Genomic DNA, 15,844 nt, shown 5'->3' with positions numbered 1-15,844 from the left:
TACAGCATTACATAGAGGTTGGCGTTCACATACAACAGGAGATGTCATAGCAGCTCATGGTTGGCTAGAGGTGAGTTTTTTTTAATAGCAAGACTATGTTTGCACCGTGCAGGCGCACCAGTCATTATGTTTTTTGTTTTGTTCTTTTTATTCAAGTGTCTTCTTTTTAGTGTTGATTTGGATGTTGCTTTAAAATTTCTTTATCATCCCCACCTCTGGAATTTTTCAGAGGAATAAATAATTAGTGATCCAGAGTTATTTGGGCCACCCAAAATTATTTATTCTTTTGATATATTATTAAATACCTTGAAACCTGAAGATGATGAAACTGGGAATTAATTAGACAAAATTAACTTAATAGACACTTGATGTCAGTCATTGCACTATTTCATTATATTGTGTTAAAACAAACTACCGGTAATCCTCACTTCTTACTTTCTTTGGTGACTCTCCATACATGCAACATAGTCATTAATATTTAGTACAGTTTGGAGACATCTGATATGAAAGACCTCTGCTTGTGACTTAGATTGGATTCGGGTTTGGAGCTCTTGAAGTGGCGCCTTTGTCTTTGCCTTCACATGATCATGATGTCATCAACCATAATCAATTTTCTGCTACAAACAGATCCACTTTTTTTCTTCTCAAAACTTTTTTTGGATGACATTCAATACATTCTTAAATATTTATATATATAGATATATATATAACTTTATTTTACATTTTGAATCTTGTTGTTATGATACTTTTTTGTTTCTTTGTTTAATTTGTTCTCATTCTGTGGTTTTGCAGCTGTTCCTATGGATCAAGAAATTAATTTGTGTTCAAGAAATGACGAAGGACCATCCATCGTCAGAAGAAGGGTCCTGCTGAGGGACCGGGATGCTGCAAGTGGAACAATGTCACGCATCCGTCAGAGAGTTACACAGAGCTTTGTTATCCTCTCTGTTCTCTTTCTGCTCTTCTGGATTGCAACTTTTCTGTACTGGAACTTTTACCTCTCGTACATGCCCAAGACAGCATTTTCCCTTCCTGTGTACTATTACTTTAGGTGTGTATGTGAAGTCCTGTTCAGGTGCACCAGAAAAAGTGTAAATACGTGTTGTTTAATTTCAACTGTCTTGCTTTAAACTCTCTAACACATTTACATCTGTGTCTGCAGGACGGGCTGTGAATCTCCGGCTTTGTTTTTGTGCTCGTATCCAGTGGCCAACGTCTCACTGATAAGGAACAACCAACATGTACATACAGCATGAGCATTTGTGAATATTTACGTCTACTGCTTACACAAGCTCTGTGCTCTTTTTAAAACGCTCATTCAGGTGCTGACATTTGGCCAGCCTTATCAGATCTCGCTGCATTTGGAGATGCCTGACTCTCCAGCCAATCAGGAGCTGGGGATGTTCATGATCAAGTCAACTTGTTTCTCTGTGGATGGAGGCAGCGTTTCCTCATCTGCTCACACTGTAAGATCCAATCAGATTTGATCAGCTTCTACATGGTCTTGTATACATATATAATCAATGCTTCTAGTTCCTGCAACCACCAATTCTTTACTGCATTGCTGTGTCTTTCCCAGAGAAGCCCGCTGGCGTCGGCCTCCAGTTCTCGCTTTGTGAGTACCGCACTGATGCAGAATCATATTTTAGTCACACAGCCTCACCAGAGCCAGAAGGGGGCCATTTATGCTTCTCACAGAGCTCCACTGCAACTCGATTACTCTATTACTGACTATGCCTTGGATATACAATGAGTATGTCCTGGTGACGCCGTTGTCCCGCTGTGGTCAGACGATGTTGCGCTACCATTCAGACCTGCTGAGAAACCTGAACCTGCTGCTGTGGCTCCCGGCCTTCTTGGGAGGCGTTGCTGAGCAGAAACAAGAGCTGGAGGTGGAGCTCTACTCATCGTACATGAACAGCCCCGTGAGTCCTGCACTGTTCTGTGAATATCATCAAGCGTCCTGTTCCTAAGTTTATCTCTATGTACAGTACGACCCCGCGACCTCCGTTGTCATTGAGATCCTGTCCAACAAGGTGCAGATCTACTCATCTCAACTCCATATCCATCCTATCTTCACTGGCATAAGGTAAGAGGCACCAGCATGGTGCACAAGCCTGTGACATGAACCTGGTGTCGAAAAACAGCCAACAGTGACCATTGGTAGCTTTGATAAACGGAAGAATTAAGTGTTCCTTTAAACGTTGAGAGAATCTGTCCATTTCTACAGCTAAATAAACTTTTTTTTAATGCTCTGGGATTGGCTGAAAACAGTGCTGTTCATCTGATTATGTGGCTCTCACATAACCACAGTACTACAAATAAACATTCTAAATACTACCATCCAACTGTAGTAGGAGTAGAATGCATCATGCAGTACATGTTAATATGGTAGTAATATAGATCCAAAAACATCATATAATGTAATGACATTTTTCTTTTATGTCTAATACCTTCAGCATATTTTTTTTCCTCCTCCGGCAGATACTTGCTGTTCCACTTCCCTATCCTCTCAGCTGTGGTGGGCGTGTCCAGCAACTTCTTCTTCCTGAGTCTGCTCTTAGGCCTCAGCTACATCAGGTTCATTTTGACTCCTGATCAGGTGAGAGGAGACCCACCCCGATCAGACGTTTTCCCTCAGCTGTTGTTCTGACCCACCCAAGCTGTATTTTCCTCCATGCTGTTTACAGCTGAGAACAGATGGACCATTGTCCAACAGAGAGAGCAACATGAACAGCAATGATGTCGCATCAGTTACATAGACACCACCAGCATTGTACTTCAACCATATGCAGGTATTTTGAGCTGCAGTCGCTTAGTATTGACTATGAGATGGAACGCTTTATGAGAGATCTGTGGCTGACAATGACTCAGGTAGAATCGAAACACGACTGTCAAAAAGTGATATACTACTTACTGCTGATCAATGCTATATGCTATGTATTTTGTTAATTGTGGCAAGGAAAACGATCACATTAAATCAGCTTCGGCCCTGCCCACCCACTGTAGCCCAATGCATACAGAAACCACAATATGTTTATTTGACGGAATGTTTGACTGTCCAACCACAATTTAAATTGGACATTTTCTGTGTATATACATAATTATTTCCTCACTATGCTTATAACTCTTCGTTGTGTAACCAGACATCTTGAATTTGAGCCAATCTCTGTATTTTATTTGTTGTAATGTGAATTGCCTGTTTTTGGTGTTGTAAAAACAATAAAGTTTAAAAAGAATTACCTTGGTAGGTAACATGATGGTATAAAGTTTAATAAAACTGTTTTTTTAATGCTTACACGAATGCAGTCTCCTTCCTTCTAAAGTCAGTTCCCTTGTTGCCCACGAGGGGGAACCATGTAAATATCGCGTTGGAGAAAGAGAAGCGCGCGGTTCTCTCGCCAAAAGAAAACAATGCTTTTATTTTATTTTAAGTAGAAACATTCATTGTAAAATCGTAATTTGCAAATAAAGTACTGCAGCGCGTTAGCGCGATATCCAGTAGCTGTCGAGCTAATGTTAGCGCATGACAACAAGTGCGGTGCTTCAAGTTAGTTAGCATAAGGTAAGCTAAAAAAAAAAAAAATTGTGACACGAATTACCCTTATAAATTATAAATGACTATTCTGTTTTAACGGAAAATTAAGTTCTGACAGATATTCTTACGAGTTTTCACGATGGACCGCGTGGCTTTTAGCCGAAGGAGCTACCCTAACCTAGCCGTGGTTGCACATGTGATGGATGACGGTGAGTGAGGAATCCTCAGTTTGAACAGGCTTTCCTTCGGGTCGGTGGAGTAATTCACGTGGTCAGAGATCTGCAGTGTGTCGGTGATTCACGTTAAATACTAAACTCTCATGGTTTATCACAGCGGCGGCTGCTACACCTTGCATAACTAGACCATTCCTTATCTTTGTTCATCATTTGGTTGAAGTTGATTTCGCTGCGTTTGAATCGCTTTAGTCTGATGAAGTATATTTTGGTCGTCCCAGCTGAATCGTTTATGCTTGAATCGCTGAGTAGATAATAGTGTTGTAGCTGTAATTTGCATCATGAGTAACACCTGGTCAAGAAAGAAACTGGGATTTCTTCAAATGTGTGGAAATTGGTGCATTAAGTTATCGGTAATTATTATTTAAGTATACCAAATTTGTGTCGTTTTATAGCCTATTGACCAACACCACTCTAATCCCATATTATTTAACGATTAGATTAATTAATTGTGCTAGTGAATAGCTACATTTTGAATCAACATGCAACATTTCTTGAGAATGATTTAAAGAGTAGCCTTATATTTCAAATAGATTAGGAGTCCTAATCTAGGATACAATTTAAAGGAAAACATAATATTTTAAATATTTTGTTAATGAGTACATGATGATTACTTGTATGTTAAAAAGTATATAATTATTATATTAGATTAATTTAAAGTTTTTTCCAAAATCCAATATTTTTTGAGTGAGATTGGAAAGATTTTAATGTGTTTGACAGAAGAACAAAAAAATGAGTGGCAAAGATATTGCTTGCTACGTTTAACCTTACTTTATTCGTTGGCGAGCAAAATAATTCACTTAGCCTCTATACTAGAAATAAAATGCGAGATTTTTTCAATGGCATCGTTATACAACGAAATTAAAATGTGCGCCCATAGGAGCAGTCTCATACGATAATAATATCGGTCATTGTTACTTTTATTATTTAAGATATTATTGTTATTACGATTATTAATATAACATTACATTTTAAATTACTCCGGAAAGGAATATCTTCGGAAGTTCTACTTCCGGTAACAGTGAGCATCTACGCGGGGACTTCCGGTAGCAGCTTGTCAACACGCAGTAGAAGTGTGCTAAGCTGTTAGCCATTCCGACCACGTCCTTTTGATAAGGTCATAGCCGTGTTTGCTTATCTTCTGACCGGCTTCGTGAAGTGAAGGCTCTCTAAACTTGCTGTTTCGTCAAAGAGAGAATAAAGTGATCGCAAATAGGGATTATTTTGCGCAGATTTTCGCTTTTAATCTAACATTGTTCTAGCAATATGGCGGATGGCGGACATTACCACAACGGTGAGTAACTGCTCTCAACGGCGTGTCATGTCATGTGCCGTTTTTCTTCAGACCACGGAGACTTAATGGTGAGAAGAGAGGTCAGAAACCCCGCTTACATGGTCCAAGGAGGTAAATTATGTCTAATCCAGCCTGGAGCAGGTATTTAAGACATGGTTATGTAGCTTATGTCATGGTTACAATGCCAGAGAGGCCTATACGTTGAGATCAGTTGCTGAAAAAGCCAGGACACAGGGTGCTGTTTTCTTCCCCTGTTTCAGCAGTAATTTGATAGTTTGGAAGACCCATTCCTGCTAAATTAGAGCATTAGTACTGTGTTGTTGTAGCTTAAGGTGGTAGCGTATAAAATGAACAATGCATCATTGTAACCTTCTATTGCTTTTTTTATTTTTATATTATAGTTTACTATTTCTAATGCGCTATGTGAATACTGTAATTTCGTATTGATGTATCTTGAGTGTATCGCGGTTGCTGATAGAATTTCGCTCTGGGATTAATAAAGTGTTCTGATTCTGATAACACCACAGGCTAGAGCAGACACCCAGTAATCGATCTATGCTGTGACAATATTGTCTTTTTTTTGTTACATATTATTTTATTGTGTATTTTTTTTAGGTTTCAAAATGTATTATAGAACTTTGTACAGATATGTTTGTGTCACTGTGATGTATTGATTTAAACTGAAGAACGTTTTAATTATGTTCCTCCATTCAGAGCACGATGATAGAACTGCAACACAATTTCGTGGCCGTAAAAGCAGAGGCTTCTACAAGGGTCGGACATATGACCGATCTCGTCGAGACCGCCAACGAGGAAGCCACTCTGGAAGCTTTGGAGGTCCCGGGCCACGGTCTCGGCTTGAGGACACTGATGGAGACGTCACAATGAGTGATAACTCTCAGGACAACAGCTCCCAGCACAGATTGTAAGTTTGGGTGTCTTCCAACTCCACTAGTTGCAGTTAGTGGAAAGGTAATCTGTGTTCTGCCATCCTCCTCCCTGTAGTTATGACTATAGGACACCACAAGGAAATCTTCTCCTGATTAACTGGAATACTGCCACATTGATCTGTGATTTTAAATGTAGTGCGCCAGTGAGCAAAAGAGACCCAATGTGTAAAATAGCGCTGTTGAGGTTAGGGGTAGCATCAAGCATGAGCGATGAGGAGTGCTTATTAAGGTATAGATTAATATAGCAATAAAATATTTACCTTTCCTGTTGCATGACTGTTGAGCCCATTCACTAATTGGATAAGGATTCCCAAACCTTATACTGTTATAATACCTGTATTGTTTTCTTTTATCAGCAAACCGTATGGAAGACCTTTTCGAAAAGGAGGAGAAGGAAGATTTGATAAAGATAGACGACAAGGCAAAGGTGGTAGAGGAGGGGGTGGTAGCTTCAGAGGAGATCGGAGCGGAGGAGGCAACAACGGAGGAGGGAGAAGCCGATCGGGCTGGTACAAAGTAACGGTGTGTATTATGTGTATTAGTATTGTGTGCTGCATGACCTCCCTACTCACAACATGTTAAGCTCACAACCTCACAATCCGTTAAGTGATAATATATTTATTTTTTATGCCAGATACCTCATGGAAGAAAACATGACAAGAAATGGTTATTGACAGCTCTTCAGAACATCTGCCCAATTCCCTTCACACCTGTACAGGTTAGGTTCAGCGCTGTTTTCGGATTGCTAATTGTAAATTAATAAAATAAAGAAAAGTTCTTATGGCATTTCATTTGGAAAGCGGGAAACACTGTGCATGTAAAATAAATGTTGAATAGTTTCTTGTTTTATTGTCCTTTTCTAATTTATTCTTCAAATCTATCCAGTACCATGTCGATCATAACAGGGTCCATTTCTATGTGGATGATTCCTCTGCTTCAACTGCCTTGCACAAATGTTCCCACAAGATCACAGACTCCGATGGTTATAAGGTATGTTGAGCTAATCGTGGAATTCTTATTTTATGTCCTGCAGAAAGTCGACTCACTCATTTTGCACTGCAGTAAAACTGCTCACTCCTGTGACTTCAGTTAAGTACATGTAGCACTGAAGTCCAGATGCAAGAGTTGGCATTGTTTAACGGTCGAAAAGCTAAATGTGCGCAACCAATCTCCTTAGTGGGGCTCATTCTAAAATAATTGAGGTTATTAATGTAAGCTGAATGTTATATGATTTTTGAATTGACTTGCATGATCACCGTGCATTTACCCTGACAAAATAACAGTGGGTAAACCAGTCCTCTAGTGACAAAGACCTATTTTGTACAATGGATGATTTACAAGCTGGCATTTTCGTGTCTGAATTTAAAGAACTTACTTTTTGCAAGTTGTATACGAACTAATTTAGTGTCACTACAAACGGGCCATCTCTAAATGTAGGTTGAAGATTTTATAATAATAATAATAAAAAATCAAAGCACATGGTTTAATTGCATGCAGAACTTTGCAGGGTTCAGATGTTTCCGATTCCTAAATTTATCATCAGATCATTTTACACTATTCTCATTCATTGCACCGGTTGTCTCCTCAAGGTGGAGGTGCATGTGAACCCCAGCGCTCCACCATCCTTCCTTCTGGCTGACTTGAAGCCTGAACACTTGGAGCATCTGAAGGTGAGAGAAATGTAGCAGTAAAAACCAGAACAGTGCCGTCATGAGATAAGTCGAATCGCTCAAGCTCTGATCAGAATTGAATTTGCAATACGTACAGCAGAACGGGAGTTTAGCCGTAAATCGTACACGCATGACTGTGGGACGAATCAACCTCACACCTTGAAAATCTGGATGATGACATAGTGGGGAAACCATTGTCTACTACAATTGGTCCGTCTATGTATTTACAGGGGCCGGGGGGACATGCCAGCTTGTGAAGACATAACTGTGCTAATCATTTTTCATTACTGTCATTCATTTTTAGCAATGTATGGCAAAACGTTTTGATGGCTCCCAGCAAGCATTGGACTTGAACAACATCCGAACAGACCCGGGTAAACATACTCTGACACGCACACATCTTTTGTTTGGTGTCATACTGCAGTGTAGACCGATTCATGAAGTGTCTCACAGTACACATAGGAATACAATTAACTTGTTGTTCAGACACGACATTAAAACACTGAATTATGGTTTATTTTTATAAGTATCTGTTCTAAACCCAATCTCAGCTCTAAGCAAAAGGTCACCGTATTGTTCTTGAAGGTTGGAACTTGTTCTGGATGATTGAAAATCGACGCAACACTCGCTACAGTGTTGTCCTACAATGAGTGTTCTGTATAATCTGGCAATTATACGGGAAACGGCTTCAATTATCTATTGAATATGTTATATTGTAATTATTTATGCGACAGACCTGGTGTCCCAGAACGTTGAAGTCATCTTGAACAGGAAGTCGAGCATGGAAGCTGTCATCAAGGTCATTGAAGAAAACATTCCAGAGGTAATATTTAAAACGGTTTTGATTTGGAATTGTTCTCGGTTGTGAATGGGTTGCTTTTGATGGATTAAGTTAAAAGCACTTGTATCTCTCTCTTTTGTCAGCTGACTAGCCTGAACCTGAGTAACAACCGCATTCACAAACTGGACGAGCTATCTGAAATAGTTTCCAGGGTTCCTCGTCTGACTAACCTCAATCTCTCCCACAATGAGGTAAAACTGGCTTCTGGTTTTATTTAGGGAATTACCAAGCCTGAATTGGCCAGATTACTTTCAGATGCTATTTCACACCCACTCGTTCTGTTTTGTGTGGTTGTCTAGCTGAAATCAGACCGGGAGCTGGACAAGTTGAAAGGTTTAAAGCTGGTGGAACTGTGGCTTAACAGGAACCCGCTGTGTGACCTCTTCAAGGATCAGGCCTCGTACATCAGGTTGGTCTGTGTTTTTGAGGGGTGGGGGCGGGGGTGACACACAACAATGCACACTTTACCATGGGCAAGTAGGTGTCTAGGAATCTTCTGCAGTGTCTTAGAAGTGTACATGGTGCTTGTATGATAACTGAAACCACTTTCAAGCATTCATGGATGAACGTAATCACGAAGCGGAGACGACTTGCATTCAGCATTAAAGTCTTGTATTAGTGAGAAAGAAGGGAAGAAAATCCCGTAGATTAATTTGAAATTATTTTAAATTAATGTTTTGTTTTGTTGCGGACATTTTTCTCACTTGATTAACGTTTCCTGTACACACTGCAAACTAAACATCCTTTACTTCCGAACAATACTCTGAGGACGTCCGCCCTTGATGGAGCTCCCCATTTCTACCAGCTGGCTTTTAGCTCTTCACAGTTTGAAGAGGCTGTTTCTTGCTGCCCGATATTCAGCTTCCCTTTGGGACCTACTTTCAAGCTTTGTTCTGTTTTGTGGTTCTCATTGATGCTGTACCCAACACTTCCCCAATAACATCTTGATTGCTTGTCCCATAAGCTGCTGTAAAATAATAATGGTGTTGAATTACAACAGAACCAATGCACGTGCTTGAAAAACAATTCTTTGGGGTCAAAACTATTTCTTGAGCAAAGACGTTTATTGGAGAGGGAATGAGAACACACTGCAAGTTGACATGACATCTGGATGAGAAAGTCCACAGAAGGATTTCCTTTCCCCTCATAGCACCATTGCCCACTAGGCCTCCTGTATGAGACGGGTATGGAAGGCTGGATAGCCCATGACGGGTAAGATCCCACCTCAAAACCCTGGGACGACCTAAGGCAGGCACAGTCACGATTACTCGACCTCAGTCCCTGAGAGTTTTGATTTGCTGGGAATATGACAAAAACTTGTGATGGGACTTGACAGGAAATGCCATTGGGCTTGGGCAGAGGGGCGTAAGAGCATTTATCAAGGACTCTTAATGATGAGCCAAAGAGAAGTTGGTACTCTTTTGCCTAAAACAGGCCTCTGCCACTCAGTGAAGGATGTGGAGAGTTTGGCTGTACCCTGTACCTAACTTCTCAAGGGACGTATGTTTTGGAACTGGAAAATGAAGTTCAGTTTTCACTGAAACACCCGAGTCGAGGAATAATGAATACATTTCCTCTTGCAGTTTCTGACGGCTGAAACTAATTCATGAAGCTTGACTGTGAAGAGAGAAGTTGAACGCTTCGTGATTTTCCATTCTCTCTTTAACTTGAGGGTTTGGCCCAAATTAGACAAAGTTTAATTTCTACAAGAAGTCCACCCTGGCATATTCACGAAGCCCCTTTGAGCATTGATGGTCACAATGCGTGATTGTTTTGTCGAGCAGCAAGGGGAGGACATAAGATGAGTGGGGGGGCTGCTGGGTGCAGCGTGCTTTGAGGCCACGTCCTTATTCTTTTTCTTTTTTCTTTTTCTCTGATCTGTCATTCTTTGCTGAAAGTCATTAGTGTAAATCAGTGGTTCTCAAATGGTGGGGGGGGCGCGGTGCGATGTCAGGGGGGGCGCCTGTGACCGCGGAGAAAATGTTTTTTTGCCTTACGAGAGTAAAGTGTAATTGCACATCCACTCTAGTAGTTGGCAGTGGCGCCCTGATTGTCAGAGTGCGCGCAGGGAGGATTAGCAGAAGAAGAGTGGTTGTAAACAATCTACGGTGGGAGAAGAAGAGAAGGAAGACCAGACTTCCTTATTTTCGGTTGCAGACTAAAAAAAATGGTAATAGTTATTCTTTGTTGTAAGTTGATCTATATTTCTTTCTTTTTAATATTTCTTTGTATGTTAATAAGGATGCGATAGTGTTTTTTTTTTTCGGGGGGGGGGGCGCAAAATGTTTTTTTCTTCCTAGGGGGGGCGCGACAGAAAATAATTGAGAAGCACTGGTGTAAATAGTGACTGTCACTGGTTTCCAAGTGATGTTGCTTCCCCATGTCAGATCAGTCTTTTTCTCCATATTGGGGGGAGACGGTGAGTATGCCTGCAGGTAAGTACAATATGGGGATGGAGAACTGTTGATTGGCACAACTCGAGACTGAAAAACCATCAATTTGTGGATATACTTGTATGTAAAAGTGGAACCCCCTCTCCGTGTACCTGTACTTGTGTGTTCCTCCCAGTGATATTGTCAGTATAAAATTACAAGATGCCATTAAGCAAAAGGCACAAAGTGGCATTAATTGGGTCAGCAGGTGCGACTGGCACTCCTGTTGATGTGGTTGATGACGGTAATGGTTTTTTGTTTTTGTACCAGTGCTGTACGCCAGAGGTTCCCACGGCTGCTGAAACTTGTAAGTCAAAAACTGAGTGAGTGGAAATGTGGCGGCCTTCGGAGCCTTTTCAGGCTGGATGGATGGAATTTCTTCATTATTGATACTTCTATAACACTGTAGTGTTTAAAAATGATTCAAGTCATTTTCGTCTAGTCTGTTCTCTTTTTTTTAAGGTTTAAAGTCATGTTTTAGTATCTGCATGCAGTCAGATCATATCCTTTCATGTATCTTTCTTCATTTATGATCTCTGTTTAGGACGGCAATGACCTGCCCCCACCCATTGGATTTGATGTTGAAACAGCCACCACTATTCCCCCTTGCAAGGTGGTTTGTTTAGACATGTAATTTATTGTATGTCTTTGTCATGTGATGCACGTGACACCTGTGTAGCCTCTACAAGATGGCAGAAGTGCATGTTCTAAGCTGCATTGTTTTACTTTCGAGAGTCTCGACAGCGTGTGTCTCCTTTATCGATTGAGCGACCCTTTTGTCAATTAACAACGCAGGGCAGCTGTTTTGGCTCAGACGACATCAAGGCTCTCATCCTCCGGTTCTTGCAACAGTGAGTTTTTCTACCTTTAATAAGAAAGTCTTCCTGCATAGGTTATTTGAATTTCACCACCAGGGTTGGTTTTATCAAACTAGTGTCTGATCCGTAGTTTTGTTTTTTAAATTAGCTTTAGTTTCATGTGTCAAACACTAAAAGTCCAGCCTTTGCGTTGCAGGTATTACAGCATCTATGACTCCGGGAACAGACAGCCACTCCTGGATGCTTACCACGATGGAGCGTCGTTATCCCTCACAACTCCTTACTCCACCCAGAACCCCTCACGGTAAGTTTGCACCAAAAGCTACACACTTGTGTACAAATGTTGCAAGCGAGCACTTGGCTCTGCACCATGATGCTTACATTAGATAGCTTTATTTATAATGTGTCTATCCCTATCAATTAAACCGGCAATAGATATGTAGCCATATTGATCAACACATGAAGCAATGGGAAGTCTCATCAAATGTTTCCAATGGTAGACTCAAACTTAATTTTAGATGACTTGTTGCTCCATTCATCCCCATCTGAGTGTGACACTAGTTCTGTGTACCCCTGTTGGTTTTTAGGAGCAGTCTGGGCGAGTATCATAAAGACAGCCGGAACCTGAAAAGAATCAAAGACTCCAGTGAGTTTTCCCACAGAGCTGTTGACGCGTAAATATATCGGAATTATGAAAAGGGCATATTTATGTGATTAGGAGATCTGACTTTGTGTCCCTCTTTAAATCGTTTGCTTTTTTTAGCAATACGATACCGACTTCTGAAACACACACGACTGAACGTGGTGGCTTTTCTCAATGAGTTGCCCAAGACTCAGCACGACATTGCCTCGTTTACCGTGGATGTGAACACCTGCACTGTGAGTTAATATTTGTTCTGTCGGCACGCAATTTGGTGTTTCTCTCATTTTTAATCATTCTGCTGAACTGTTCTCAATTTACAGAACACGCTACTGTCATTCACCATCAGTGGAGTCTTTAAGGAAGGTAAGTTGGTCTTTGCTCATCACAATTATGTTTTTATGGTAATCCGGTTGGCCTTGGTGCTATCGTGTGTCCTGTTTTGTTTGTTTTTTCACGTTAATTGTGCGCCGGTATGCTCTTACACCCGTGAATAGCTAGCTACTAAACTTTAGATCCACTACTCCCACGAACGTTTTACCGGTTTTTTAAGTTTCTGCGGCGGAATTAATCCGTCTTTTGGCCAAAACAAGTGAGGCGCTGGAGAAGAGGGAAGCGTGCCGGCGTTCTCGTCCGCCTCCGCAAACGCGGATCTCGCACGCCCTTACCTGGAATATTTCTGTCTAATGTCCGCACTCTCAGCAACAAGATGGACGAGCTGGCACTGCCGATGAGGAGAAATAAGGACTTTTCATCTTATTGTGTTTTGTGCTTTATGGAGACGTGGCTTTGCGGACAATGTTTCCTCCACCCTGAAACATTGTGCCAGTGAGCCGACTCCTGTCTTCAATGCCCAAAACACTTTTAACACCTCCTGCTTCAAATCCTCCTGTCCCCAAGAAGCCAAGGATCACAGGGCTTAACGACTACAGACCGGCCGCGCTGACATCTGTCGTTATAACGTTTTTTGAGCGCCTGGTTCTCCACCACCTTACGACCCTCATCGCCCCCCATTCTGGACCCGCTGCAGTTCTCGTACCGAGCCGACAGGTCTGTGGATGTCGCAGTCAATCTGGACCTACGCTTCATCCTGCAGCATCTGGACTCCCCAGGAACTTACGCCAGGATCCCGTTTGCGTTCAACACAGTCCATCCGGGACTGCTTCAGGACAAGCTTCTCCACCTCGACGTACCCGACTCCCTCCGCAGGTGGATCACTGACGTCCTGACGGACCGGAGGCAGCATGTGCTGCTGGGGACTACGGTCTCTGACACTCGGACTATCAGCAGCGGATCCCCCCAGGGCTGTGTACTTTCCCCCTGGCTCTTCTCACTGCTGCACCTCCAGCCATCAGTCCATTTAACTGATTACATTTGCAGACCTCACCGGGGTCTGCCTATAGGAGGGAGGTGGACCGGCTGGTGTCCTGGTGTAGCAGCAACGACCTGGAGCTGAACAGCCAGAAAACAGTGGAGATGATCGTGGACTTCAGGAAAGTCAAAGCCCCACCGTCCCCCCTCGCTCTCACAGACTTTCAACGGAAACAAGACCGCAAGGGCTTTTTTGAAATGCTCCTCTTAGACAGGATGTTTGACTTTATTTGTACTGTAATACATGCTACTGTGTGACCGTACTTGTACTCTAACATTCTATCTAATAAATATATTCATCATCACTCCCCGTCTCCATCGTGGACCTTTTCTGCTTCCTGGGCACCACCACCACCCAGGAACTTAAGTGGGAGCCGACTATCAGCTCCCTCATCAAGAAGGCTCAGCAGAGGATGTTCTTCCTGCGGCAGCTGAGGAAACTCAAGCTGCCGACCTAGATGTTGGTGCAGATCTACACCGCCATCGCTGAGTCCGTCCTCACCTCTCTGATTCTGATTCTGAACAGTTTATGTGATGTCTGTTTTTCAGTTGTTGTAGATGGTAAATCTCGGGAGTCTACCATGGCCTTCTCTCGAGTGTTCATCACAGTCCCGGCAGGAAATACTGGGTAATGTTTTCCTAATTGTATGTTTACATCTTGTTATTGTCCTTTGCACCTTGCCTTAAAAATGAGGGTAGATTGTTTGGGACTGAATGTAGTTCTATGAAAATGTGAATACAAAATGAAGACTGAATTCTGTTCATTTAAACACAGCCCCTAACTATACTCATTACTCGGTAAGCCGAGATGAAGTTGGTGTTCTCAATATAAGTCTTCACTTCTTTAATTGCATGTCTACTTTCCTTTTCTTGGCCCACAGTCTGTGCATCGTGAACGACCAGCTTTTCATCCGGATGGCGACGACAGAGGAGATCCGGCGAGCTTTTGTCGCTCCTGCCCCAACGCCGTCTTCGAGCCCCGTCCCCACCCTCACTGCCCCACAGCAAGAGATGCTCACGGCTTTTTCACAGAAGTCATGCATGAACCTGGAATGGTCCCAAAAGTGAGTCTTGTTTTGTACATGCTGTTTGTAATAATAATACTTATTATGCTTATTAAAACCATCGGCATACGGTACTTGTTCTTTGTTTCAGGTGTCTGCAAGACAATGAATGGGATTTCAACCGTGCAGCACAGATTTTCACTCAGTTGAAGGTAACTTAAGTAAATAAAATTATTTTGGCTTTCTGCTTTTCCATAAATGTCTAATCCTTTAATAACAAGGTCATGTAATGTCATTTCTGCTTTATTTTCAGGCGGATGGCAAGATTCCAGATGTTGCATTCATAAAGTGAAGAGTTGAATCGTGCTTCTGTGAAATGAAAAGTTGTAATTTTATTTTTTTGTATTTGCTTTTTCCTTTATCTTTTCACAAAAAAAATGTAGTTGACGTTTACTTGTACAGTTCATGTTTTATACCAATGTCAATCGTTTTAAAGACCAATGTTATGATACAATTCATTATTGTGATTGTAACCAAAGCTTTCGGTCTTTGTGTAGAAATCATAGGAGTATAGACACATGGCCGATGGTACGTCTTGGTCACTTTAAGTTGTATTGTTTAATAAAAATATTCTATTATACAAAGATGCATTTCCTTCTGCAATAATAACTCCAGCCTCTATGGATGACTGGGTTTGCCTTTGAAAATGACAACGCTGTGACTGCGATGACATTGACCCTGACGTGATAAGGGAATATTGGTTATCTATCTGGATATCTTTCAGCAATCTTTTATTACTTATGGCAAACTAAATACTATTTTCAACAAACAGTGGACAAAGATAAACCATAATTCATAGTTATGTATTTGGAACCTTGTGCATTTGTGTTGGTTTTCTGTGGTGGTCATTTTGGGATGATCTATAAAAGTGGTTTTATATTTGGATATTTCTACAAATAGTTTTGTAGTTTAAAATGGAAAGTTGAATACGTATATGATGCGTATATAGCCTTATTATATATAGCCATAAGAATGCCCTTACGAAGATGGCGC

General features: G+C 41.5%; 2 protein-coding genes across 2 annotated transcripts; both read left to right on the top strand.

The window, feature by feature from the left end:
- The first annotated feature begins 800 nt into the window (after window positions 1–800).
- On the top strand, window positions 801–2,762 carry LOC137914746 (seipin-like). Its single transcript, XM_068758243.1, has 8 exons — window positions 801–1,051; window positions 1,163–1,250; window positions 1,323–1,466; window positions 1,580–1,615; window positions 1,791–1,925; window positions 1,992–2,089; window positions 2,485–2,602; window positions 2,691–2,762. Exons 1-8 carry the CDS (start codon window positions 801–803, stop codon window positions 2,760–2,762), a joined length of 942 nt encoding a protein of 313 aa, XP_068614344.1.
- A 2,275-nt stretch (window positions 2,763–5,037) lies between these two features.
- Window positions 5,038–15,835, top strand: LOC137914747 (nuclear RNA export factor 1-like). Its single transcript, XM_068758244.1, has 21 exons — window positions 5,038–5,065; window positions 5,780–5,990; window positions 6,372–6,537; window positions 6,650–6,733; window positions 6,901–7,005; window positions 7,605–7,685; window positions 7,990–8,059; window positions 8,420–8,508; window positions 8,610–8,717; window positions 8,826–8,935; window positions 11,229–11,265; window positions 11,503–11,571; window positions 11,754–11,809; window positions 11,973–12,080; window positions 12,364–12,422; window positions 12,540–12,655; window positions 12,740–12,782; window positions 14,337–14,415; window positions 14,669–14,851; window positions 14,943–15,003; window positions 15,105–15,835. Exons 1-21 carry the CDS (start codon window positions 5,038–5,040, stop codon window positions 15,141–15,143), a joined length of 1,902 nt encoding a protein of 633 aa, XP_068614345.1. The 3' UTR covers window positions 15,144–15,835.
- Window positions 15,836–15,844: the final 9 nt, after the last annotated feature.

Source organism: Brachionichthys hirsutus, unplaced genomic scaffold, assembly GCF_040956055.1.
Source record: "Brachionichthys hirsutus isolate HB-005 unplaced genomic scaffold, CSIRO-AGI_Bhir_v1 contig_1470, whole genome shotgun sequence".
NCBI lineage: Eukaryota > Metazoa > Chordata > Actinopteri > Lophiiformes > Brachionichthyidae > Brachionichthys > Brachionichthys hirsutus.
This window is presented reverse-complemented; position numbering and strand designations above follow the sequence as displayed.

Bases quoted from the DNA above. Each gene is read 5' to 3' on its own strand.
- LOC137914746 (XM_068758243.1), top strand. From the start codon at position 801: ATGGATCAAGAAATTAATTTGTGTTCAAGAAATGACGAAGGACCATCC. The intron at 1,052-1,162 runs GTGTGTATGTGA...CTGTGTCTGCAG, and splicing joins CCTGTGTACTATTACTTTAG to GACGGGCTGTGAATCTCCGG. The intron at 1,467-1,579 runs GTAAGATCCAAT...TGTCTTTCCCAG, and splicing joins TTTCCTCATCTGCTCACACT to AGAAGCCCGCTGGCGTCGGC.
- LOC137914747 (XM_068758244.1), top strand. From the start codon at position 5,038: ATGGCGGATGGCGGACATTACCACAACG. The intron at 8,718-8,825 runs GTAAAACTGGCT...GTGGTTGTCTAG, and splicing joins TCAATCTCTCCCACAATGAG to CTGAAATCAGACCGGGAGCT. The intron at 11,266-11,502 runs GTAAGTCAAAAA...ATCTCTGTTTAG, and splicing joins TCCCACGGCTGCTGAAACTT to GACGGCAATGACCTGCCCCC.